A 27088-nucleotide genomic window follows, 5' to 3' on the forward strand; every position below is an offset into this window, starting at 1 on the left:
AAAACTTTCTCGGAATCAGAATGAAAGGTAAAAGCATCCCAGAGTTATTAATGCTTAAAGTGACAATGGTCAGATGTGCAAAAAACGCTCTGGTCCTTAAGGCCAAAATGGGCCTGGTCCTTAAGGGGTTAAGGTCAAAATGTGCTGGGGTTAAAGGGGTACTCCGGTGAAAAACTTTTTTTTATTTTTTTATTTTATCAACTGGTGCCAGAAAGTTAAACAGATTTGTAAATTACTTCTATTAAAAAATCTTAATCCTTTCAGTACTTATTAGCTGCTGAATACTACAGAGGAAATTATTAGTGCTCTCTGCTGACATCTCTGTCCATATTAAGAACTGTCCAGAGTAGGAGAAAATCCCCATAGCAAACATATGCTGCTTTCTGGACAGTTCCTAAAATGGACAGCGATGTCAGCAGAGAGCACTGTGCTTGTGATGTCAGCAGAAAGCACTGTGTTCCAAAAAGAAAAGAATTTCCTGTGTAGTATTCAGCAGCTAATATGTACTGAAAGGATTAAGATTTTTTAATAGAAGTAATTTACAAATCTGTTTACCTTTCTGGCACCAGTTGATTTAAAAAAAAAAAAAAAAAAAAAAGTTTTCCACCAGAGTACCCCTTTAATGCATACTGTTTGGCAAGGCTGCACTGTGTGGCAGAGCTAGGAGCTACATTGTAACAACACTTTTTACAAATAAAGTATTTTATTTCACTGAAAAAAAATAATAATTAAATAATAACATGGTGATACATTCTCTTTATATTCCCCCAACACATCGGCTCCAGTCAGGATTCACCTTGAAAGAAAGAAGGACACAAAGATTTCCTTACAGATGAGGGGAGTGGTAAAAAGAATGGGGTTCATGTGTCTGTCATTGTCTCTGTGATTCCGTTCTCTGACAATCTATAATAACTACAGGACAGATGTTTCACATAGTTCTTGTATATGTAAGGCTACATTCACATCACAATTTTGCCTTTGCCATACTGTTTTGAAAGAGATTTTGTTTTGGAAAACTTATCCCCAAAAACTGACAAAACAGTATGCAATTGTGTACCCAATATGGTTTCCATTGACTACAATGTTATAAAAACTGTATACGGTTTTTATAAAGGTCACAAATAACCTTGGTAAGAAAAACAGGACACATATAATAGTGGATGATTGCAGTTTTGAGCATGGCAAAAAAATGCACAAAACCGTACAAGTACAAAAACTTACACAACTGGATACATCTTCTTGTGTTTATTTTTTATGGGAGGTCAATGTATACAGTTTGCTATATGATTGTATACATTTTTTTTAATGCAAAACCAGATACGGGAACCGTATAGCAAAATCGTGATGTAAATGCACCCTAATCTATCTTATGTTTTTTTATATATATATATATATATATATATATATATACACACAGCTCATAAGATTCTGTCTTCACAGCATGTCATACCAAGGAGCTTATGTTATTGTTGTGATGCCATCTAGTGGCAAACATGAAAAATGCTGAAGTCAGCCCGGGCTATCTGATTGGCTGTTCACATTAAAAACATTGAAGATTTAGCTTATGAGATCGGACTGTATTCTTTTGTTTTAGATAGAGATCATTGATGATTTTGTGAGTTTGTTCCTTTGCACAGTCACTTGTGATGGTTTCTTCATTATCCCTAACTCAATGAATTTCTCCTAGGAATTTCCCATTCTGGCGTCAGGACTCGCTTTGATTCAAATGAGCGATGAGTAGATCTACAATTACTGTAGAGATAAAAGAAGAGAAACCAAGATTTGTTAGCTTTTCCTAAATATTGTATTGCTTGAACTACCACTATATTTTACTGAGTTGTCAGATCTATATCGAGCCTATTAAAATGTACTACATTTGACCACTGAGGCAGGTGATTGGCTGCAGTGTCATGTGCTCATTGTACAGGGACATCTGGAGTGCAGTGGTGCTAGTCTGGGAGAAAGCAGAAGGGCGAGTACAGTTTATTTTTTAATTCTTAATCTATACCACCATTCTCTGCCCCTCTCAAAAAAACAAAAGCATTGTTTTAACTCCTTAAAGGGGTACTCCACTGCCCCGGCATTCAGAACATTTTGTTTCGAACGCTGGGTGCGGGCTGTGGGGGTCATGATGTCACGACCACACCCCCTCAATGCAAGTCTATGGGAGGGGGCATGGCAGCCGCCACACCCCCTTCTATAGACTTGCATTAAGGGGGCGTATCTTGACATCACGAGGTGCGCGGCCGTAACATCACGACCCCCACAGCCGGCACCCAAAATGTACAGAACTCTGGGGCAGTGAAGTACCCCTTTAAGGATGCTGGAATTTCACATTCGTTTTTTCTCTGCCTTACCTTCTTATAGCCATTACGCTTAGAATTTTGCACCTACAGACCCATATAAGGGCTTGCTCTTTGCACCACTAATTGTAATTTATAGTTACATTAATCAATTTATCACAAAATCTACAGTGAAACAAAAAAATATATATATTTGTAGGGGAATATTTGAAAAAAAAAATACATCATTTAACATTTAGTGGCTTTTGTTTCTACGTAGTGCACTTTTTGGTAAACATGACAGATTTACCCTTATTTACTATTGTAAACCCCACCTGTTTTGTCTGGTAGTGCACCAAAATGTGGCACAGTGCACCACAAATTGTGTCTGCGCCGGCATGGACCAAAAAATTCTATAAAACCATCCAACTCTCCATTTTACTTAAAAGACCAGAAAAGGGGCATGGGCATGGAAAAGGGGCTTGTCCCCGATATTTTCGAAAAATCTCAACATATTTACTAATATAAACAGAGATGTATAAGGGCTCATTTTTTGCACCATGATCTGTAGTTTTTATTGGTACCATTTTTTTTGATGGGACTTTTTGATCACTTATACATTTTTTTCTGGTATATGAAGTGACCAAAATACTATTGTATTCTTTTACGCTTATGCCATTGTCCTTGCAGTTTACTTAACATTGCATTTTAATCATTCAGATATTTAAGCTCATGTTCATATTTTTTTATTGTTTACATTAATTTAATTAATAAATGGGAAAAGGGGAGGGATTTAGACTTTTATGATAGAAGGGGATTATTCATATTTATGCACTTTTTTTGTACATCTGATCAGATGAGCCATTGGCAGGTAGTGCCCCTTCGTCTGTCCGCTGGGCTAATCAGGACATGATAAATTTCACCCCGGAGCTAATCGGAACATGATTTTCATACTTTTTGATAGCAGCCGGGACCATTCGTTGCGTTTCATAGTACGGGAGCAGTCACAGGCCACACATTTATACCCTGCATCCTTAACCCCTTAAGGACGCAGGACGTACTCAAACGGCCCCTTTTCCGAGTCCTTAAGGACTGTCCATTCCCGGCCCCCCGCCGCTAGCTGGAGGGGAGCCGGTGCCCGATGCCTGCTGAAATCGTTCAGCAGGCATCGGGGCATATCGCCCAGGGGGGTCATGATGCCCCCCCATGTCAGCGATGGCCGCAGATCGCTGGACAATTCAGTCCAGCGATCTGCGGCAAATTCCAGGTCAATCGGGTCTCCAGTGACCCGGTGACCCGGAATTACAGGCTGTTCGGGCCCGTCTCTGACGGCCCCGAACAGCCAGAGCCTGCAGAGGTGAGGTGGCACTGGTGCCACCTCACGATCGCCCTGATTCGTCGGCCGGTTTCCCGGCCGACCAATCAGGGCGCCTGCTGCGGGTGTCACTCCCGCAACCCGCTCCGCCCCTCTTCCGGAGGACGTGAGCGGGTGCGGGACATGCACCCCCGGGTGCTGGGGACCCCGATCCCCGGCGTCAATATTGGGATCGGGGCCCCAGGAGCAGCGGCGACGACGACGAGGGACTGACCTGCGCGGCGTGGATCGTTGGAGGTGAGTGACAGCCTCCTGCTGTTGCTTAGCAACGGCTCCCAGCATGCAAAAAGGGCATGCTGGGAGCTGTAGTTATGCAACAGCAGGAGGCAGACCACCACAACTCCCAGCATGCCCTTATGGGCATGCTGGGACTTATAGTTTTGCAACAGCTGGAGGCACATTTTTTCTATGGAAAAGTGTACCTTCAGCTGTTGTGTAACTACAACTCCCAGCTTGCACAAACAGCTAAAGTGCATGCTGGGAGTTGTAGTGGTGCATCTGCTGGTTGCATAACTACAACTTCCAGAATGCCCGTTGGCTGTCGGTGACTGCTGAGAGTTGTAGTTTTGCAACAGCTGAAGGCACACTGAGTTAAGTAGCAAACCAGTGTGTCTCCAGCTGTTGCATAACTACAATCCCCAGCCAAAGTAGTATGCCTCCAGCTGTTGCATAACTACAAGACCCAGCATGCCCTTCCGCTGTCCGTACATGCTGGGGGTTGTAGCTTTTGCAACAGCTGAAGGCACACTGGTTGCAAAACACTGAGTTTGTTACCAAACTCGGTGTTTCACAACCAGTGTGCCTCCAGCTGTCGCAAAACTACAACTCCCAGCATGCACTGATGACCGTACATGCTGGGAGTTGTAGTTTTGCAACAGCTGGATGTTCCCCCCCCCCCCAATGTGAATGTACAGGGTACACTCACATGGGCGGAGGTTTACAGTAAGTATCCGGCTGCAAGTTTGAGCTGCGGCAAATTTTCTGCCGCAGCTCAAACTGCCAGCGAGAAACTACTGTGAATCCCCGCCCGTGTGACTGTACCCTAAAAACACTACACTAACAAAAAATTCAATAAAAAGTAAAAAAACACTACATATACACATATACACAGCCCCCCTCCCCTCCCCAATAAAAATGAAAACATCTGGTACGCCACGGTTTCCAAAACGGAGCCTCCAGCTGTTGCAAAACAACTACTCCCAGTATTACCAGATAGCCACTAATTGTCCAGGCATGCTGGGAGTTTTACAACAGCTGGAGGCCCCCTGTTTGGGAATCACTGGCGTAGAATACCCCCATGTCCACCCCTATGCAAGTCCCTAATTTAGGCCTCAAATGCGCATGGCGCTCTCACTTTGGAGCCCTGTCGTATTTCAAGGCAACAGTTTAGGGTCACATATGGGGTATCGCCGTACTCGGGAGAAATTGTGTTACAAATTTTGGGGGGTATTTTCTGCTTTTACCCTTTTTAAAAATGTAACATTTTTGGGAAAAGAGGCATTTTAGGTAAAAAAAAAATATTTTTTTTTATATAGGCAAAAGTCGTGAAACACCTGTGGGGTATTAAGGTTCACTTAACCCCTTGTTACGTTCCCCGAGGGGTCTAGTTTCCAAAATAGTATGCCATGTGTTTTTTTTTTGCTGTTCTGGCACCATAGGGGCTTCCTAAATGCGGCATGCCCCCAGAGCAAAATTTGCTTTCAAAAAGCCAAATGTGACTCCTTCTCTTCTGAGACCTGTAGTGTGCCAGCAGAGCACTTTTCACCCCCATATGGGGTGTTTTCTGAATCGGGAGAAATTGGGCTTCAAATTTTGGGGGGTATTTTCTGCTTTAACCCTTTGTAAAAATTTAATTTTTTTGGGAAACCAAGCATTTTAGGTAAAAAATTTTTTTTTACATATGCAAAAGTTGTGAAACCCCTGTGGGGTATTAAGGTTCACTTTACCCCTTGTTACGTTCCCCAAGGGGTCTAGTTTCCAAAAGGGTATGCCATGTGGTTTTTTTTTTTGCTGTCCTGGCACCATAGGGGCTTCCTAAATGCAGCATGCCCCCAGAGCAAAATTTCCTTCAAAAAAGCCAAATGTGACTCCTTCTCTTCTGAGACCTGTAGTGCGCCAGCAGAGCACTTTTCACCCCCATATGGGGCATTTTCTGAATCAGGAGAAATTGGGCTTCAAATTTTATAGGGGCTTCCTAAAGGTGACATGCCCCCCAAAAACCATTTGTCGCTGCTCCCCTTCTGAGCCCTCTACTGCGCCCGCCGAAAATTTAACATAGACATATGAGGTATGTGCTTACTCAAGAAAAATTGGGTTTCAAATACAACTAAAAATTTTCTCCTTTTTACCCCTTGCAAAAATTCAAAAATTGGGTCTACAAAAACATGCGAGTGTAAAAAATGAAGATTGTGAATTTTCTCCTTCACTTTGCTGCTATTCCTGTGAAACACCTAAAGGGTTAAAACACTTACTGAATGTCATTTTGAATACTTTGGGGGGGGTGCAGTTTTTATAATGGGGTAATTTATGGGGTATTTCTAATATGAAGACCCTTCAAATCCACTTCAAACCTGAACTGGTCCCTGAAAAAAAGCGAGTTTCAAAATTTTGTGAAAAATTGGAAAATTGCTGCTGAACTTTGAAGCCCTCTGGTGTCTTCCAAAAGTAAAAACACGTAAATTTTATGATACAAACATAAAGTAGACATATTGTATATGTGAATAAAAAAAATTATTTGGAATATCCATTTTCCTTACAAGCAGAAATCTTCAAAGTTAGAAAAATGCAAAATTTTCAAATTTTTCATAAAATTTTGGGATTTTTCACCAAGAAAGGATGCAAGTTACCACAAAATTTTACCACTATGTTAAAGTAGAATATGTCACGAAAAAATAATCTCTGAATCAGAATGATAACTAAAAGCATTCCAGAGTTATTAATGTTTAAAGTGACAGTGGTCAGAATTGCAAAAAATGGCCAAGTCCTTAAGGTGAAAAAGGGCTCAGTCCTTAAGGGGTTAAGGTGCAAGGACCTTTTCACAATGGTGGATTTGCAAGCGAACTCACTGCGAATCTCCACTACAGACCTCATTAACCCGTCCAGGATGAAGGGCATGCAGGTACGCCCTTTCGTCCTGGTACTTAAGGACCAAGGGCGTACCTGTACGTCCTGGTCCCGTTACCAGGGTTTAAACCGTTCTCACGAGCGGAGAGCGATTTAAACCTAGTTGGTCCCGATTGTTATAGGCAGCCAGGACCGCCGATCAGGCTGATGCCCGGCATTAACCCTTTAGACGCTGCAATCAAAGTTGATTGCGGCATCTAAAATGCAGGTTAACGGTGCCGGTTAGCTCAGTGGACCTGATCAGGACATCTGCGGCAACATTGCGGGTCCCGATCAGCTGAGTGGATGGCGGGAGGGCCTTTACCTGCCTCCTCGCCGTCTGATAGGTCTTCTGCTGCTCTCAGCCAGCCATGCAGGCTAGAGCACCAGAGTACCGATAACACTGATCAATGCTATGCTATGGCATAGCATTGAATAGTGTATGCAATCAGAAGATTGCATGGTATAGTTCCCTATGGGGACTGAAAAAAAAAGTAATAAATAAATAAATGAATAAATAATAAAAGTGCAAACCCCAAACCTTCCCTAATAAAAGTTTGAATCACCCCCTTTTCCAATTGAATAAAATAATTTAATAAAAAATAAACATAATCAAATGTGAAATATCTAAACTATATATATATATATATATATATATATATATATATATATATATAAAATAATAAGGTTAGTTATACCGCACAGTCAATGGCGCACATGTAAAAAAAAACTAATTCCAAAACTGTGCACTTTTGATCACGTCATATACCATTAAAAAACTAATAAAAAGTGATCAAAAAGACCCATCAAAATAAAAATGGTAGTGATAAAAATTGCAGATAACGGCGCATATTAGCCCTGTATGCGGAAAAAGTAGTAAAATAAAATAAAACCTACATAAATTGGGTATCCTTGTGACTGTATGGACCTACAGAATAAAGACATGGTGAATTTTTACTGATATTTGATTTGTGTAGAAACAGGCACCCCCAAAAGTTACAAAATGGTGTTTTGTTTAGTTTTTTTCAATTTCACCCCACAAATATATATATATATATTTTTGTTTTGCCATAGATTCTATGAAATGATTGATGTCATTACAAAGTACAATTAGTGACACAAAAAACAAGCCCTCATATGGGTGTGTAGGTGCAAAATTAAAAGCGTTATGATTTTTAATGAAGGGCAGGAGGAAAAAACGAAAGTGCAAAAACTAAAATTGGCCTGGTCCTTAAAGGGGTACTCCGGTGGAAAACATTTTTTTTAAATCAACTAGTGCCAGAAAGTTAAACAGATTTGTAAGTGACTTCTATAAAAAAATCTTTACCCTTCCAGTACTTTTTAGCATCTGTATGCTACAGAGGAAATTCGTTTATTTTTTAATTTCTTTCTTGTCTTGTCCACAGTGCTCTCTGCTGACACCTGACACCATCAGGTGTTAGCAGAGAGCACTGTGGACAAGACCAAAAAAAAAAAAGAATTTCCTCTGTAGCAAACAGCTACTAAAAAGTACTGGAAGGGTAAAGATTTTTTAATAGAAGTAATTTACAAATCTGTTTAACCCCTTCATGACCCAGACCATTTTCACCTTCAGGACCTGGGCATTTTTTGAAAATCTGACCACTGTCACTTTAAACATTAATAACTCTGGGATGCTTTTACTTATCATTCTGATTCCGAGATTGTTTTTTCGTGACATATTCTACTTTATGTTATTGGTAAAATTTCACTGATATTTGCATCCTTTTTTGGTAAAAAATCTAAAAATTTCATGAAAATTTTGAAAATTTAGCATTTTTCTAACTTTGAAAGTCTCTGCTTGAAAGGAAAATGGATATTCCAAATAAATTACATATTGATTCACATATACAATATGTCTACTTTATGTTTGCATAAAAAAATTGACATGTTTTTACTTTTGGAGAGCACCAGAGGGCTTCGAAGTTCTGCAGCAATTTTCCAATTTTTCTCAAGATTTTCAAAATCGTAATTTTTCAGGGCCCAGTTCAGGTTGGAAGTGGATTTTAAGGATCTTCATATTAGAAATACCCTACAAATGACCCCATTATAAAAACTGCACCCCCCAACGTATTCAAAATGACATTCAGTAAGTGTTTTAACCCTTTAGGTGTTTCACAGGAATAGCAGCAAAGTGAAGGAGAAAATTCTAAATCTTCATTTTTTACACTCGCATTTTCTTGTAGACCCAATTTTTGAATTTTTACAAGGGGTAAAAGGAGAGAAATCACCCTAAAATTTGTAACCCAATTTCTCTCGAGTAAGCACATACCTCATATGTCTGTAAAGTGTTCGGCGGGCGCAGTAGAGGGCTCAGAAGGGAAGGAGCGACAATGGGATTTTGGAGAGTGAGTTTTTCTGAAAGGGTTTTTGGGGGGCATGTCCCATTTAGGAAGCCCCTATGGTGCCAGAACAGTGGACCCCCCCACATGTGACCCCATTTTGGAAACTATACCCCTCATGGAATTTAATAAGGGGTGCAGTGAGCATTTACACCCCACTGGCGTTTGACAGATATTTGAAACGGTGGACTGTGCAAATGAAAATTTTTATTTTTCATTTTCACAGACCACTGTTCCAAAAATCTGCCATACGCCAGTGGAGTGTAAATGCTCACTGCACCCCTTATTACATTCCGTGAGGGGTGTAGTTTCCAAAATGGGGTCACATATGGATATTTATTGTTTTGCGTTTGTCAGAACTGCTGTAACAATCAGCCACCCCTGTGCAAATCGCCTCAAATGTACATGGTGCACTCTCCCTTCTGGGCCTTGTTGTGCGCCCCCAGAGCACTTTGCGCCCACATATGAGGTATCTCCGTACTCGGGAGAAATTGCATTAAAAATTTAGAGTGTCTTTTTTCCCTTTTACCTCTTGTGAAAATGCAAAGTATATGGCAACACCAGCATGTCAGTGTAAAAAATTTATTTTTTTACACTAACATGCTGGTGTAGACCCCAACTTCACCTTTTCATAAGGGGTTAAAGAAGAAAAAGCCCCCCAAAATTAGTAAGGCAATTTCTCCCGAGTACGGCGATACCCCATATGTGGCCCAAAACTGTTGCCCTGAAATACGACAGGGCTCCAAAGTGAGAGAGCGCCATGCGCATTTGAGGCCTGAATTAGGGATTTGCATAGGGGGGGACATAGGGGTATTCTATGCCAATGATTCCCAAACAGGGTGCCTCCAGCTGTTGCAAAACTCCCAGCATGCCTGGACAGTCAATGGTTGTCCGGCAATACTGGGAGTTATTATTTTGCAACAGCTGGAGGCTCCGTTTTGGAAACAGTAGCGTACCAGACGTTTTTCATTTTTGGGGGGGGAGGGGGGGCTGTGTAGGGGTATGTGTATATGTAGTGTTTTTTACTTTTTATTTTAGGTTAGTGTAGTGTTTTTAGGGTACAGTCACATGGGCAGAGGTTCACAGCAAGTTTGCCGCTGGGAGTTTGAGCTGCAGCGCAAAATTTGCGCCATCTCAAACTTGCAGCACTCACTGTAAACCTCCGCCCATGTGAGTGTACCCTGTACATTCACATTGGGGGCGGGGGGCAAACATCCAGCTGTTGCAAACTCCGAGCATGCCCTTTGGCTGTCCGTGCATGCTGGGAGTTGTAGTTTTGCAACAGCTGGAGGAACACTGGTTTGGAAACACTAAGTTAAGTAATAAACTTTCAAGTGTTTTGCAATCAAACTTAGTGTTTCCAAACCAGTGTGCCTCCAGCTGTTGCAAAACTACAACTCCCAGCATGCATGGTCTGTCAGTGCATGCTGGGAGTTATAGTTTTGCAACAATTGCAACAGCTGGAGGCACTGAGGTAGGAAACGGACAATGTTTCCCAACTAGTGTGCCTCCAGTTGTTGCAAAACTACAACTCCCAGCATGCCCAGACTGCCCAGGCATGCTGGAAGTTGTAGTTCGGCAATATCTGAAGGATCAGATGTTGCCAAACTACAACTTCCAGCATGCTTGGGCAGTCTGGGCATGCTGGGAGTTGTAGTTTTGCAACATCTGGAGGTCCACAGTTTGGAGACCACTGTATAATGGTCTCCAATCTGTGCTCTTCCAGATGTTAGAGAACTACAACTCCCAGCATGCCTGGACAGACTGAGCATGCTGGGAGTTGTAGTTTTGCAACATCTGGAAGAGCACAGATTGGAGACCATTATACAGTGGTCTCCAAACTGTGGACCTCCAGATGTTGCAAAACTACAACTCCCAGCATGCCCAGAAAGACAAAGGCTGTCTGGACATGCTGGGAGTTGCAGTTTTGAAACTCCCAGAGGCAGCAGTGAGATCGCTTTACGGCGATCTCACTGCTGCCAATGAAGATGCCGCACTGCTGCTGCAAACTCACCGCAGGGACGCAGCGCCGCCGGGACCGCCTGGAGGACGCCGCTCGCGCCGTGACCGCTCGGGACGCCGCATGGACGGGTAAGTGACACCTGGGGACGGGTCAGGGACACTTAGCAGAGTGGTGTGTGTCCCGATCCCCGTGATCGGGACTCACACACCGCACTGCTAAGTATTCTGATAGCGAAACGCTGCTATCAGCTAGTCAGATTTGACCAGCTGATAGCAGCGATCGCTGGGGGGGGGTGGGGGATGAAACCCCCCGTGGTCGCATGGTAAGATGGCTGGCTATCAGTGATAGCCACCATCTTTCCGGGCGCTGCGGGATGCCGCGAGCAGCGGCAGAAATGTTCATGACGTACCTGTATGTCATGGGTCGGGAACACCTTGCCACCCATGACGTACAGGTATGTCATAGGTCGGGAAGGGGTTAACTAAGTATGCCTTTAAGGTCAAAATTGTATTCGTCCTTAAGGGGTTAAAGTCAATGGGTTCTGCAACTTACTAGATTGGCACTTGTTTACTGATTCTATAATGGCAGGTCCTTCCTTTATATGTCCTATTCCTTTTGAATACACTTCTGGCTTTGGCTCAAAAACTGCAGTGGCAGATTACCAAAAAGAAGCCAAGTGGAAACGCAGCCTAACTCTGCTGGGTATTGGGTGGGCAGGGCTCAATCACTGGATACTACTTTTAGCCCCTTTTATCATCTGTTGGCTGCATATTCTATAGGGCCCATAGACCTTCTTTCATATTCTCCATGTGTGCTACACCAGCCTAAGGCTACTTTCACACTGCAGTTGCTCCCCGTCGAGGACAGCCATCAAAGTCACTTTTTTTTCTTTCTGACTTTAACGGCCGTTCTCTTAATGGGGAGCAATGGCAAATGATGGGTCCCATTTGCTATTATGAAGGCCACCGGGACCCGCTAAGAATAGCAGCTGTCACACTTCCGGGCACCAACTGTAGTGTGAAAGGGGCCTTAAATTGTGTTGCAAAAAAAATAAAATAAAAAAAAAATTTATTTCAGGAAAGAAATTTGATATTATGGTGGGTCAGACATGAACCCCTTTTCTGTCAGAAATTTTTGGCATGTTTGTAACTCCACACCTCCTAAGAACTATTATTCAAACAAGCCACAAAAGGGCTTGTTTTTTGTTGGACTTTTTAAGGACTTTATCATAAAATGTACTTAATAACAGAAAACTAATATTTGTCGGCTGAAATAGAAAAAAAAATTACAATTCTCAAAATTTGAGAGATTATTTTATGTTGTTCACTTTTCAGTAAAACTGATGTTACCTATATTTAGCATGTCAGTATGATTACAGCAATACCCTATTTATATAATTATGTTTTGTTTTTTACTTAAAAAAAACAAAAATGCATTCAATTGCCATGTTCTGACCCCTATAACTTCCTTCTTTTTTCAAATACGGAGTTGTATGATGGCTTAATTTTTGCGCCATCATCTGTAGTATTTATTGGTACCACTTGTGGTGGGTTCATTGGACTTTTTATAGCTTCTGAATAGATTTTTTCTAGGATGTGGTGTAACCAAACATAAGTAATTCTTGCATGTGGGAATACAAAATATGCTTAAAATAGGAAAAAGGGGTAATTAAAGTATACCTGTCATTTGCAAAATCACTTTATATAATGTAGATAATGACGTTTTATGTGTATTTGTAATATACATTGGTTAAATGGTTCCTGCAGCTATTGCCTGTGTGTCTCTGTGTCTCAAAATACAGAAAGTACTGAGGACAAGCAGGGCTCTGCACTGAGGCAACAAATAGAAAAACGGAGGTCAACTCACCACCCAGTATGGACACAGCATGTAGGGACTGCGGCTGTGGTGCGGCACTGCAATGAAGACTGGAGCCAGACGGTGTGGGATGTTTCTCGTATACAGCAAATAGGAAGAAAAAGGGGGGTCCAGCTCACAGAAAAAATGGTAATTATAACATAGCTTTTACTAAATCATATTAAAACATGGAAAAAAGAAACAAAAACCTAACAAGTGCATTAAAAACAGCATGCCGACGCGTTTCAAGCTTTGGACAAGCTCCTAGTCATGGCAAAGTGACATAAAACAGTGAAGGTTTATATACGCTACTAGATAAATGCACGATCACACGTGAGTACCTGAGAGGTGCCGGACAGTGGATTCGGCGTGTGACGACAGTTCCGGTCCACCCAGCTGCATGAGTGTAGTATAAGACCTGGTATGGATGTTCACCATGCAACTGGTGGAGAAGTAGAACTGGGATAGTTAATAGCAACTTACTGCCAGGCATAAACATATTGGCCAATACATTGACCCCCCCGACCTACGATGGCCCCGACATACGATAATTTCAACATGCGATGGCCTCTCAGCGGTGTGCGTAGTGACGTGAGAGCGACGTTCCCGGCCAGCAGAGACGTTCCGGAGCGGCGGGGACATGATGGCGAAGCAGCAACAGCGATGGAGGGTGACATCCAGGGCAGCGGTGACGAGCGGTGACGGTCCGGAGCGGCAGGGACAGGTGAGTGCAACTTCCTATACTTTACATTGCACAGATCCCTCAACATACGATGGTTTCAACAAGCAATGGTTCATTTGGGACGGATTACCATCGTATGTTGAGGGACCACTGTATTAGAAAACGGCATATCCACTCCACAGCCACCTTAATTATAAGAATGTCATTTATCAGTGAAAATGCTAAATACTAGAAAACACTTCATATGTAAATAAGGAAAATAACATCAATATGGATCAAAACTAATGCTAGCAAGAGCAATTTCATATACTGTATGATCTTATAGATGTTAACATGTACATTCATGATGGTTCCTGTAATACATAGTCATACTACGGTAATACATTGTCAAAGGGTGGGCATTAATAGTAAGTTGCTTGGGGAAAAAAAATTTTTGTGTGTGAGTGGGTAATGGGCCGATATCAGTGGCAAAATAATGAAAACTATCAGTAAGCCACGTAGCGGAATATAGGAATCAGTGAGCTGTACTCGACCCATAACACCAACCACAATGTGCATGCCAGACAAGAATACATCTGAAGCGCATAATGTAATGACGTGTACTATAAAACTATAATGTAAATTATCCCGCACAGTGAACACCGTAAAAAAAAACAAAAAACGCAAAATTCATCAATTTTGGTACAAATAGCGGAATAAAAAAGATCAAAAGATAGCACGTATTGCAGAAATGATACCAATAAAAAGTACAGCTCATCCGGCAAAAAATAAGCCCTTACTCAATGGTGTCGGACAAAAAATAAAAAAGTTACGGCTGTTGGAAAAAGAATGGCAGAAAAATTATTTTGCTCAGAAAAGGAAAAATAACATAGAAAGCTATATAAAATGGGTATCGCCATAATCGTACTGACCCACAGAATAAATATAACATCACTTTTACCGCGCAGTGTACACCATACACCATTAAAAATAAAAAAAATAAAAAGCCAGAAATTTTCCAGTTTTTCACAATATTTTGGAGTTTTTCACAAAAATGCTGCATGTGTCAACAAAAATGCACAACTTATATAAAGTACAATATGTCACGAAAAAACAATTTCAGAATCGCCCCGCACAAAATAAAAAAAACATTCTAAAGAGATTTAAAGACCATTTAAAGAGATACATGTCGTTTTTTTTTTTTTTTAAAGAGTCTGGTCATGGGTCCGTCCTTAAGGGGGGTTAAATCATTACGGTAGTTGAGCCCACTTGGTACATGGGAGTCCAAGGATTATATCCAAAATGCCTCTTGTGTGAACACAAGATGGACGCAGTCCCCTCCGCGGTGGGGTTGTTGAACTTTTTCTATACCAGTAATTTGTATACAGGATACATCCCCCGCATGCACTTCTCGAATATGTTTGATGAGACTGGAGGGGGATCTAGTACTTGGAGTTTTATAGTGAAATATTTTTTCATATGTTCTGCTACTCGGAGTTTCAGTTTTCATGTTGTTCACCCTACATATTGTAGCGCACAGTCCTTAGAGGTGGCTAAGTATATTACATGGTCGATGTTACAATTGATCAGTCCCTTAATCTAGTACACGCGATTGGCAGCTGAAGATGTCAAATATTTTGTATTGGACATGAATTTGGAGGTAGAACATAGCAGTTGATTGCACTTGTAGCATCCATTTGTAATATTGGCCAATATGTTTATACCTGGCAGTAAGTTGCTATTGACTATCGCAGTTCTACTTCTCCACCAGTTGCATGGTGAACATCCATACCAGGTCTTATACTGCACTCGTGCAGCTGGGAGGACCAGAACTCGCATCACATGCCGAATCCACTGTCTGGCAACCCTCAGGTATTCACGTGTGATCATGCATTTATCTAGTAGTGTATATAAACCTTCACTGTTTTATGTTACTTTGCCATGACTAAGAGCTTGTCCAAAGCTCGAAACGCGTCGGTGTGCTGTTTTTAATGTATTTGTTATGTTTTTTTTGTTTCTTTTTTCCATATTTTAATATGATTTAGTAAAAGCTATGTTTTAATTACCATTTTTTCTGTGAGCTGGACCCACCTTTTTCTTCCTATCTGCACTGAGGCCCCCGGCTCACACAACAGGCTGAGTGACAAGCCAGGAGCCTGCACAGAGCCCTGCTTGTCCTGCCCACCCTTCCTGTATTTTGTCCCACACAGAGACACACAGGCTATAGCTGCAGGGATAACTTTTTTTCACCGCAAAATATAAATTTTTTTTAACCAATCATTTGATTGCATATTCTGCTTATACCGTTTACAGCCATACTATTATGTGACTGTGAAATGTAAAATTGTCAATCGTTTAGTACAGTCTGGGGATACTGTACAAGCAGATCTGCCGTCGTAAGCACAGAGAGGCTTCAGAAGGCCTCCAGCCGTCCAGCTGCTATGGTAACTAATTGGCACCTAGGGGTCAAGTCCTGGGGAAAAAAGTGTGGGAACTCACCCAAGATTTCCACTCAAGGATTAGTCCTGCAGGACTCCTGCTAATGGGAACGGTGACCTTGCTGTGAAAAAAAGTGCAGGAACTCAGTTCCCATACGTTCCTGCAGGACTTGAGCCCTGTTGGCACCCCACAATTGTGTTGCAGGGATGCCAATAGGACCCTTGGCAGGTTCACTCACTACATGTTGCATTCACTATTGATAATTAAATATAAATGGTTAAAGGGGTTATCCAGGAAAAAACTTTTTTATACATATCAACTGGCTCCAGAAAGTTAAACAGATTTGTAAATTACTTCTATTAAAAAATCTTAATCATTTCAGTACTTATGAGCTTCTGAAGTTAAGGTTGTTCTTTTCTGTCCTCTCTGATGACGCGTGTCTCGGGAAACGCCCAGTTTAGAAGCAAATCCCCATAGCAAACCCCTTCTAAACTGGGTGGTTCCCGAGACACGTGTCATCAGAGAGCACTTAGACAGAAAAGAACAACCTTAACTTCAGAAGCTCATAAGTACTGAAAGGATTAGGATTTTTTAATAGAAATAATTTACAAATCTGTTTAACTTTCTGGAGCCAGTTGATATATATAAAAAAGTATTTTCCTGGATACCCCTTTAAACTGCTGGGAGCTGATTAAAATCCAGTCCTGGTAGTTGCAGACAGCTGTCAGTTGTAATATACAGTCAGAACCTGCAGCCTATAGAGCAGGCTCAAATCTTCAGCAGGCTATGTTCAGTAGCACCAAGCTGCCAGAAAGGTGTATTAGTGGTCATTAAGAGGTACATTGTGAATATAACACAGCTTTCCCATGGAGATTTTGATATTGAGAAGAGCACAGTGAGTCTGGCACTAGTTACCTCCTGCTGTTGGACGATCATTTAGATTCCTCTGTAGGCAGCTTGTGATAAGTTCTTTCAGCACAGGGGGACAGGAACTGGGAAGTTCTCCATTCACTGTCTGGTTATTCTCTGTGTCTGGCAGGTCTACGAAAGCAAAAGATACTGGTTTATATTGGTAGTCCTGGTGAGGAATCCTGTCCAATATATCCTTATGGGGTACAGCAGGGAGGGGAAGAGTCAGGACTTACCCTGATATGGTAGTTTTCCAGTTGTAAGTTCGTAAAGCACCACTCCAAGACTGCAAATGATAACAACAAGGATTAGGATAACAGTAAACTGTGCATTAGAGATGAGCGAACTTACAGTAAATTCGATTTGTCACTAACTTCTCGGCTCGGCAGTTGAGGACTTATCCTGCATAAATTAGTTCAGCTTTCCAGTGCTCCGGTGGGCTGGAAAAGGTGGATACAGTCCTAGGAAAGAGTCTCCTAGGACTGTATCCACCTTTTCCAGCCCACCGGAGCACCTGAAAGCTGAACTAATTTATGCAGGAAAAGTCATCAACTGCCGAGCCGAGAAGTTCGTGACGAATCAAATTTACTGTAAGTTCGCTCATCTCTACTGTGCATAATACCCTCCAAAATTGATGGCATCCATCCCTCTAGTGACCCATGTGTATAGGTAAAAGTACAGCATAAAAGTGCAGAAGGGAGTCAAATTGCACAATGTAACTCATCACAAGGCCTGTAGCAGAAGTTTTAGGGAAGTTATTGCAGAAGTGGTTTTTCAGAGAAATTGTTGGCTTGGAGAAGTTTTCTTCAATAAAGTAGTTTCACATTTCCCTGTAAAAACACTTTATTTCATCATCCTGAAATCTCCAAACAGATAGGGCTTATGTGTTTTCAAATCGAAGCAATGAGGCTACAACTGTTGCAGTCAGGGTATGATGTACCGTATTTTTCACCATATAGGACGCTCCGGCATATAAGACACACCCAATTTTAACCCCTTAAGGACCGAGGTTTTTTCCGTTTTTGCATTTTCGTTTTTTCTCCTTGTCTTTAAAAAATCATAACTCTTTCAATTTTGCACCTAAAAATCCATATGATGGCTTATTTTTTGCGCCACCAATTCTACTTTGTAATGACATCAGTCATTTTGCCCAAAAATCTACGGCGAAACGGGAAAAAAAATGATGTCACCCTCCATCGCTGTTGCCGCGTCCCCGGGGTATCCCCGTCGCTCCGGAATGTCTCTGCTGCCCGGTATCCTCGCTCTCCGTCGCCGCCATCACGCCGCTACGCACATCACTCCTATTGGATGACGGGACGGCGTGCGCGACGACGTGATAATGGCGAAGGAGAGCTCCGGCCATGCAGGGGATCCCGGCACGGAGCACACACCGAGGAGGCAGGTAAGATCCCTGCCGGTGCAGCCAGGTTAGTGTCACTTTCGCTTCAGACACGGCGGTCAGCTTTGATCGCCGCATCTGAAGGGTTAATACAGGGCATCACCGCGATTAGTGATGTCCTGTATTAGCCGCGGGTCCCGGCCGCTGATGGCCGCAGGGACCGCCGCGATAGGACAGGGTTTTAATGTGTATTCGCCGTATAAGACGCACCAACTTTTCCCCCCCAGTTTTGGGGAAGATAAAGTGCGTCTTATACGGCAAAAAATACGGTATATATTTTGACAACAGTAATGGAGGCCGCCATCACTGACCTGTAAATCTCGCTCCGTTTGTCATAGGCGTTGATGTCTTGCAAAGTCTCAGGAGCGATGTAGACAAGCTCACAGCTCTTTTTTCTCCTCTCTGCATTAGATGGCCGTCTAAGGGATGACTCAGTCTTTGAAAGCTCAAATCCAGAAAGCTGCAGATGGGGCCAAGAAGCAGGATAACATGAATATACTACTGGTACAGTACATGGAACAGTACATGGAGAAATGGACGCTGCTGGCCTGTATCGGCTGCCACTATTATGTGTATGATCGCAGTGTTTTAATGTGTCATGTAAAACAGGCTAAATGTTCTGTAGGGATGTGTCTTCTAGATGGGGTCAGCTTATTAAACCAGTAGATTCCAGCACTGTAGTAAAATAAAATGCTCAGGAGCTTCCTGAAAACTCTACAGGGCACGTGTGAATATTACTTTCATCTAGCCACATTTATGGACATTTATCAACGGGTTTAGTCAGGTTTTCTTTACTATAATTGTCGCAAAATTGTCGCAACTGCGACTACGCGATTTTTCATGCGACATTTTGACTGGAAAGCTAGAAAAGCAAGTTTTCCAAAAATTAACTACGTAGTAATAATTTTAAAATGGACTACGGGTAGTCAGGTATTTATCAACTGCGACAGTCGCAACTGCGCAAAAGAAAAGTCGCAACAGGGTTAAAAATGGACTAAATTTACTCCAGCTCAAACATGGAGCAGAAAAAGCTACTAACAAAGTAAAAAAGGAAAAATTGCTTACGTGAAAGAAAATTATCAACAGGCTGAAACCAGTTGATAAATAAGTCACACATAAGCAAAAAAAAAAGTAAGGAAAAAATTACTAAAAAAATAGAATACATAAGCAAACATTGATAAATGTCCCTCATTGTGTTTGTTACCTTTACACAGTAAGTCCCATCCACCAGGAATTTGGTGCTGCTCAGGCTCCCATGCAGGATGGCCTTTATGTCTGTCTGATGTAACCTGCAAGATCGATTTATCACCAAATGTAATATTATTTTTTTTTGGAAATATGCAGATCATCTTCAGCCTAGAACCCTTGGTTTCTAATCCAGAGAGCAGGAGGCAAAGTACATACCGGTAGATAGCTCTGGCTGCATCTAGAGCCATTCGGACACGATGCTCCCATGACAGGTCTGGCTCTCTTTCAAGCAGTTGTCGCAAAGTTCCTTTCTCACAGTATTCCATCACAAGGGAGTAAGAGGGGTCAGCGCCTGAATCAAAAACCAAGAAAGGTATACTGAGCCCAGGAATAAAACCAGAATTAGTAGTGCAGGGGGTGTAGTGGTAAATGCCATTGACCCTGAGTCTAGGGACCTGCAAGCTAAGGTGCATAGAGGGAATACTGAGATGTAAGGCCATAAGTATATATTACACGATTATATGTATATATTCCATATAGCGTAATGTTAGTATATGCAGTGGGGAGTTAGTGCTGGGGGCAGGAGAGGAGTAAGGAGCTACTAAACTTTGTACAATAAAGAATTCGATTAGAAACACACCACTGCAGAATCCAACTCATTACCTGGGTCTTACCTGAATTGTCAACGCAAATGCCATAAAGGCGTAAAATATTGAGACACTCAAATTTCTTCATAGTTTCACTCTCAGACTGGAAGGTTTTTATTATAAAACTGGAAAAGCAAAGTATTATGTTAGTTTGGAGAGTAGGGAGACAGTGTCCAAAAAAAGAAAACTTTACAAATATTTTTTGTAATCTTTTTTTCTTTTCGTTAATTTCAGTTTTATTGTTGCTAAAAATATGGAAAACAAATGTTAAATGTTGCCCTTTTATGTACTAGATGTTAGCACAACTGGCGTTACATCAGATTGGTAAAGAAAATCATCTCACTTTACTGAATGAATGTTATAATCATTAGTAATAACATAGTGAGGGGTCTGCTGGAGCCTAAAGAGGCCATAGGTATAAATTTGACCAAACATTCAGCATGCCATCAATAATATGTCTCCATTATAATGTTTCTTTTTTAACTCACTCTTGAGTTCTGAGCTGTTGACCCTTAAACACTTTAATAGCCACTGGACTCTTGTGATATTCGCCTAGATACAAGTCATGGCTGGGTTTCTCCAGTAAAAGTGGTCCACGCTTTAGATCTGTGGCTCGAATCTCAGTGATGTGCCAGGACGAGCGTTTACCTATAGAGACACAAAAAATGTAAGTCCTCTCCTGTCAGGTGATTTTTAAACACAGGAAACAAACAGCTCGTATAAGAGGTAAAGGGTTGGTATTATACAAATTTCATGTTTATTATCTAATAAAAAATCTACAACTTTCTAATGTACTTTTTTGTGCCTAAAGGGTTACTCCAGGGAAGTATATGTATTAAAAAAAAAAATAAAAAAAAAAATAAAATAAAAAGCTCCAAGGCCCACCACACTACCTGGATATGTTTCCTGTAAACCATCCTGCCTGATATGCATGGCTTCTGTGATCCCTGTTGTCTTCTCTGGCTGCTTGATATACTTTTTCCATACTTCTCTCCCCTTGCCTACATCTCCCAGTAATCATTGCAGCTCTGCTCTGCCAACCAGCTCACTCTCTGAGAGCAGCCCCCACCCTCCTTCTCTGAGCAGCAGAAAAAGGTTCAGTTTCTGATTGGCTAAGGCTGCACACACCTCCCAGTTCTCAGCACTAAAGAGAGCATGACTCATCAGTGCAGGGCAGAAAAAGAGCGATTTGGACTGAGACAGAGTGGATGATTGGATGATTTCATTCCTTCACTTCATGCATGTAAGTGATAACTAGAGAGAGGAAACTGCTCTATATAGCTAATGAATGATATCAAGATAATTAAATAGATTGATGAGAGGGGAATGATGGGCTATGGGTTCGGTTCCCCAGAGTACCCCTTTAAGTCCATAACATTTTTAAGATCAGTGTATGCCATTATTGAATGGGAGCTATGCAGCACTGCTACATTATAGCAGAAAGTCAATACTAGCGAACTCTCAGTACTAGGTCTGTACACATAGGGCCAACATCAGTCATTGGCAAACCAGGACAAATGCCTTAAAATTGTGCGGATGTGGATACATTCCATTAAAAAATAGCAAAACATTTAATAATTTGCACATAATAAAACCTGTTAAAAGGGGTGCTGACATCTGGGAATGAGGGTTCCCTAGCCACCACCAGCCTGCTTAGACATGGTCAGGAAGTCCAAAACAGCCTTCTAGGGAGTTACCGAAATGGGTGCAATGCTTATAACACAGCTCCCCATTAAATTCAATAGGAGTGTTGCAAAATGTGTGAGACAGGCGCCTCTGATTTTCCAGCTTTCTAACCACCTCTGGCAGCCACAAACAGGCCAGAGGGGGCCTGGGAACCATATATTTAAATATAGTGCATGTCCCAGAGGTGGAACCTGTATCTAGGGAATATTAATGGCATATCCTGTTCAAATGTCATAAATCTGTCAGAAGACAATGATACTTGTGAAATAGGGGCCAGAATGGTCATCAGGAGTAGCATAATTTCCCTAAGTTGCCTGTCTTACTTGGATACCTGGTTTCAGGAAGCGCAGGGAGAGCTGGGTGAGATTTGGAAATCCAGGAATAGTAAAATCCCTGCTGAGATTTCGGTTGCTAGGTACTTTGGTAAGTCCTCTTTTTGGGCCTGGATTTTTTTTTGAGATGAACGGTTTGGTAGTGGGGCTTTCCATCTCCTTCCTGGGCCACTCTAGCACAGGTACTAGAGACAGTTCATTACTGGACTTTAAAACATATCAGTACTTACACACTGTTTTTATTGCAGCTATTTCAGAGAGGATTTTATTCATTCCGTCCTCAACATTCTCCATGTTTTCTGCATTGAACCAAATAAAAGGATGTTAGAAAAGGAAATTAGTTCAAACCCCAAATCATCCTACTATCCTAAGACAAAAACATGTCTGTTCTTTCTGAGGAAGCAGTAATTGGGAAAACCGCCATGTGAAATCAATAGGACTCTGCTGTAGTGGAATTTTCCCATGGCATTCTGCTTGGAAATTCCGCATGTGAACATGGCTTTTTTATGAGTTTTTTGTGAACCATATTCTTTTTCAGATGCTTTTGAATATTCATCCATTTTTGATCTGCAGCAAATGCTAATATGCAATTTGCACACCAGATGTTTTTTGGGATGTAAACAGCCAAAATTCATGTGAGTTGTTCGAAAAAACTTACTTTATTTTAAATGAAAACTGCATAAAAGAAGTCCCATGTGCATGATGTACCTCCTTAAGCATTATAAACATAAAATTAAACTAGATGTGTCATTCAATGGGAAAGAAACAGCTGTTTGGGGACACCTCAAACTAAAAACCAAAATACAGTGTGTGAGCATAGCCCAAAGGTTGTCATACACCTTCAGTAGCATGTTGGTCTTGCTGACAGATATCATTCCAGATCCCTCTATACACATGAACAGTTGGCTTGGCTGAGTGTCATGTATTCTAAATGAATAGGAGGGTAAGCTGTTGCCAGACACCTCTCTGGGCTTATCTCTTCAAACACAAAAGGCTCAGGCAATTTAAGTTCATTTTGGCTGATCCTTCTCTCTCCTGTCATAATCTCTGGGAGAGCCAGGGGCCTCTATACACATTAGACAGTCAGACATGTGTATCAAGGCCTTTAGAATCATTCTGACGTTTGCTTTAGTTGTATTCAGTCTAAGAAATACCTTTCAATAAGTGTTGTTGAATGTCAAATAGCCCACAGGAAATGCAGAAAGTTTTGGCTAGCAATCATCCCCTTGATTCCCCCATGACCATGCACTTTTGGCCTAGTTGACTACTTGCTGGTGGGTAGAGAGGCTGCCATACATTTACAGGGGTGCTTAAGTAAAATTAATATCTAAAGGGTAGATAAAGAGAAGGGTTCAGTGAATAGCCACCAGCTGAGGTTGGGTTCACACCATATTTGGGCAGTATGTCGGAAAAGACTAGCAAAAAGGTGCGTATACCATGTTGTACTTACAAGAGGCTCATTGAGTTTACTGGAGAGAACATATTCTACTAGTGACTATACTTGGTTCATTCCCCAAATATGGATACTTTGTTTTTGCAAGACTCAAAGTTACAGCAGGTCAAACATTTGAGTTACTTAATATTTAAGTATACATTCAGGATATGGACCAAACATAGCCACTAGTAGACTATGTTTCTTTCCATTAAACTCAACAGGCCATCTGCGAATATACATGGTGAATGACACCTTACTTTCCTGTATGAGAGTGCACACAAAGACTGTCAATCACTAATTTAATATAAAAATTGTCCTTGTTTCCATCAAAGCATAACTTTCCTAACCTTATCCTAGAGGCAGTGAATGTGGACGGTGCACCCCGAAGTAGTGCAAAGGATACTCACCGGTGAGGTTATTCTTCAGTTCCTTTAGGTCCTCGTCTATGTCCTTCTGGTTTTGACGTTTTCTTGTATTTTCATTAAAGAAATTGAAAAAAATTCTTTTTTGTTCGACTGCCAGCAGCAGAGAGACCTGTTCAGCTGCATCCCCGAGCCGGTCATTGATGAGCTCAAACTCTTCTTTGATGCCGTTGGCCTGAAGTATCCGCTTCCACCATGCCTGGTGTGAATACTTAATGACCCAGCACTTGGCATTGTCTAGGGTCACCTGCAGCTCCTTCATCACCACCTTAAGCTGCTCAGACTTATCCTTTTGCCTCTGCAAGGCTTCTGATGCCACCATCAGCATTTTTATGCGTTTCTTCAGGCGACTACATTGTTGCTTATTGGAACTTGCCTGGTCACACAGTCCATAAATGGTTTGGGCCACATCCAGGACCTGACCCACAACGTCCATCACCTACAGATACATGACACAGTGAGAGGACATACAGGCTTATCTGCTGCTGCTCTGAGCATGGTATGTGGAAGCTTCATCACTTCCTACCCAGTTATCTCATGTCATCACATTGGAAATGGAAGGGGAATATGGTCACTGGTATCGGATGTGACACAGCAGCTCCTATACTTGTTCAGACCATGGACTTCTTATGTGACATTCCTATGTATAAAAGTGTTTCCCATTAACCCATTACTGACACTTTCTATTCTGTTAGGTCATTACTGATCCTACTCAGCCATTTGATATTTATGATACATCTTTATCCCCATGTCACTACATTGATAGAAGTCTGTCTGAGAAAGCAGTGACAACCACTGTGGGAGCTATAATAGCAGCCATATTAGAAGTCACCAGCTTTTTAAGAAAAAAAAGATAGTAGTAGGAAACAGCTGAAAAGATTCCTGACAGATGAGGACACCTTAAAGGGGTACTCTGGTGTAAAAAAATGATTTCAAATCAACCAGTGCCCGAAAGTTAAACAGATTTGTAAATTCCTTCTATATAAAAATCTTAATCCTATCAGTATTTATCAGCTGCTGCATGCTTTCGAGAAAGTTGTATAGTTCTATAGTCTAACTACAGTGCTCTCTGCTGCCACCTCTGTCCGTACAATGTGTTTTTAATATGGGGGCCTATGCATGATGAATGCCATTCAGTGGGTAAGGCTATGTTCACATAGTCCAATTTCCAAGTGAAATCCAATGGTAAAATTCAGCTTGGAAATTCCTTTGCAGCAGAAACTCATAGTTTTCTGCAGCAGAAATTCCAATTCTGGTCTCCGCAGAAAGAATTGACATGTCAATTCTTTCTGCAGAATCCTCTTGAAAAAATATTGTTGTCTATGGAGGTGGCGTATGTCTGAGCGGACCTAGCATCAGCATGTTCTGCTAACGCTTGCTGTCTGCTGAATGTTCAATGAAAAATATTCAGGTGGACAGTCCGCAAAAAAATTGCCTAAAGGTATATACTTCAGAGGTAAACATCAAGCAATGCCCTACTTTGGATGGACCCCATGATCTGTACAAGATTTTAGGAGATGATGTACCACATAGGAGGTGGTGTTTTCTGCAAGGAAAGATTAATAACTGAACAGTTATTAGATTTTACTCCAGTTCTTCAATAAAATCTGCCATGAGAAAATTCACCTTCACAGACATTGTGGTTCAGTTCCTCAAATTCCTTTACATCAGGAGACGTGAAAAATACTGGATGTATCCAGTCTACAAATCCCCCATGGAAATCCCCATGAAGTAGGCTGGGTTCACACCACGTTTTTGCAATACAGGTTTTTTTCAGGTTTTTGATAAAAAAACGGATTCCTCAAAACCTGACTAAACTGTATCAAAACGCATGTACAAAGTTTTATCTGTATACGGTTTGAAAAGTGATGTCCGGTTGCATCCGTTTTTTAAGAAAAAAAACGCATACGTTTTGAACTTTTCACTCCATTATGAATAAAGTTTCACTTGTTTGGTTGAAATTTCAAGAAAAAAAACTGTGCAAAGTCAAAAACCGTATGGTAAAAACTGGATGGAACCGTACACACATACAGTTCTGTACGGTTCCCATTGACTCCCATGTAAAAAAAAAACGTATACGGGTCAATACGGTTTTTCACCTTGGACCAAAAACACGGCCACGGTTTTCTGTCCAGAAAAAAAAAAGTAAAAAACCGTGTGGTGTGAAAAACGGAGACAACCGTATGTAATATAGTGCATACGGTTTTGAATGGAAAGTCTATGGGCACGGTTTTCTGTACAGTTGCATACGTTTTTTTTTTTTTTTTTTTAAACCGTATCCAAAAACTGTATAGAAAATCGTGGTGTGAACCCACCCGTACACAGGTTTACAGGCACTGATAAGGCAGATTTGTGATGCTGATGGGTTTACCTTACAGAGGATTGTCTACACTGCATACAAATGTTACAAAGCATTAGGTCAGAAGGGGGTTTCAGTTTCTGGCTTATTTTTAGGAGGTCCTCACTTTACATTTAACAATAATATCCTCATATAGAAAGCAAGACAAATAATAATAATAATAACAACAACTGAAACATAGGAGATCTAGATCAGACTCTATTTGTTGTGTGGTGACTTTTATATGATCTGAATAAACTACTACAGGCTCCATCTCAGCCACATAAGTTTCTAAACAAGCAGCACAAATATCCCCTCTGTGAACAATATAGAATATACTCACAACTGGTGGAAGTCTTCACCGCTCTGTCCTCTTACTCATTGCTGCTCAGTGTCTTATACCCAGGACTTGCGCCCTCCCCCACATCCTCCCTTCCTCTAGTTATCTCACTTTTAGTTTCAGTAATAAGTGGATTCCTAGTTCACGCTCTTCCTTTTATACACCGAACAGACCCTAAACAGGTCAGAGAACAATGGACACCGCCAGGTCCCATTGACTTTGAACGGTGTCCGTCTGGGGTCCGTTGTTTCACAGGAGTTGAGCGAAGAAAAAATGAAGACTTGCAGGATTTTTCTATCTGCTCAACTGCTGTGATTTGAACGGACTTACAGAGCCCACTTAAAACAGCGCATATG

The 27088-nt window shown here is 41.4% G+C and overlaps 1 protein-coding gene across 1 annotated transcript; it reads right to left on the reverse strand.

The window, feature by feature from the left end:
• Positions 1 to 1398: 1398 nt before the first annotated feature.
• Positions 1399 to 26790, reverse strand: MLKL (mixed lineage kinase domain like pseudokinase). The gene is made up of 11 exons (XM_056525464.1): positions 26736 to 26790; positions 24040 to 24493; positions 22428 to 22496; positions 20668 to 20827; positions 20207 to 20304; positions 19749 to 19884; positions 19549 to 19633; positions 18656 to 18804; positions 17182 to 17231; positions 16952 to 17077; positions 1399 to 1752 (listed from the first exon to the last, which is right to left on the reverse strand). The coding sequence occupies exons 2-11, from the start codon at positions 24488 to 24490 to the stop codon at positions 1706 to 1708; spliced, it is 1371 nt and encodes a 456-aa protein (XP_056381439.1). The 5' UTR covers positions 24491 to 24493; positions 26736 to 26790; the 3' UTR covers positions 1399 to 1705.
• Between the last annotated feature and the right edge of the window lie 298 nt (positions 26791 to 27088).

This window comes from Hyla sarda, chromosome 6 (assembly GCF_029499605.1).
Source record: "Hyla sarda isolate aHylSar1 chromosome 6, aHylSar1.hap1, whole genome shotgun sequence".
NCBI classification, from domain to species: Eukaryota; Metazoa; Chordata; class Amphibia; order Anura; family Hylidae; genus Hyla; species Hyla sarda.

Excerpts from the sequence above, each read along its gene's own strand:
- MLKL (XM_056525464.1), bottom strand. The coding sequence starts at position 24,490 with ATGGACGTTGTGGGTCAGGTCCTGGATGTGGCCCAAACCATTTATGGA. Across the intron at positions 18,805-19,548 it reads ATGGGACTTACTGTGTAAAG|CTTTCTGGATTTGAGCTTTC; the intron begins GTAACAAACACA and ends CCCCATCTGCAG. Across the intron at positions 1,753-16,951 it reads TGATCGTCCAACAGCAGGAG|TAATTGTAGATCTACTCATC; the intron begins GTAACTAGTGCC and ends TTATCTCTACAG.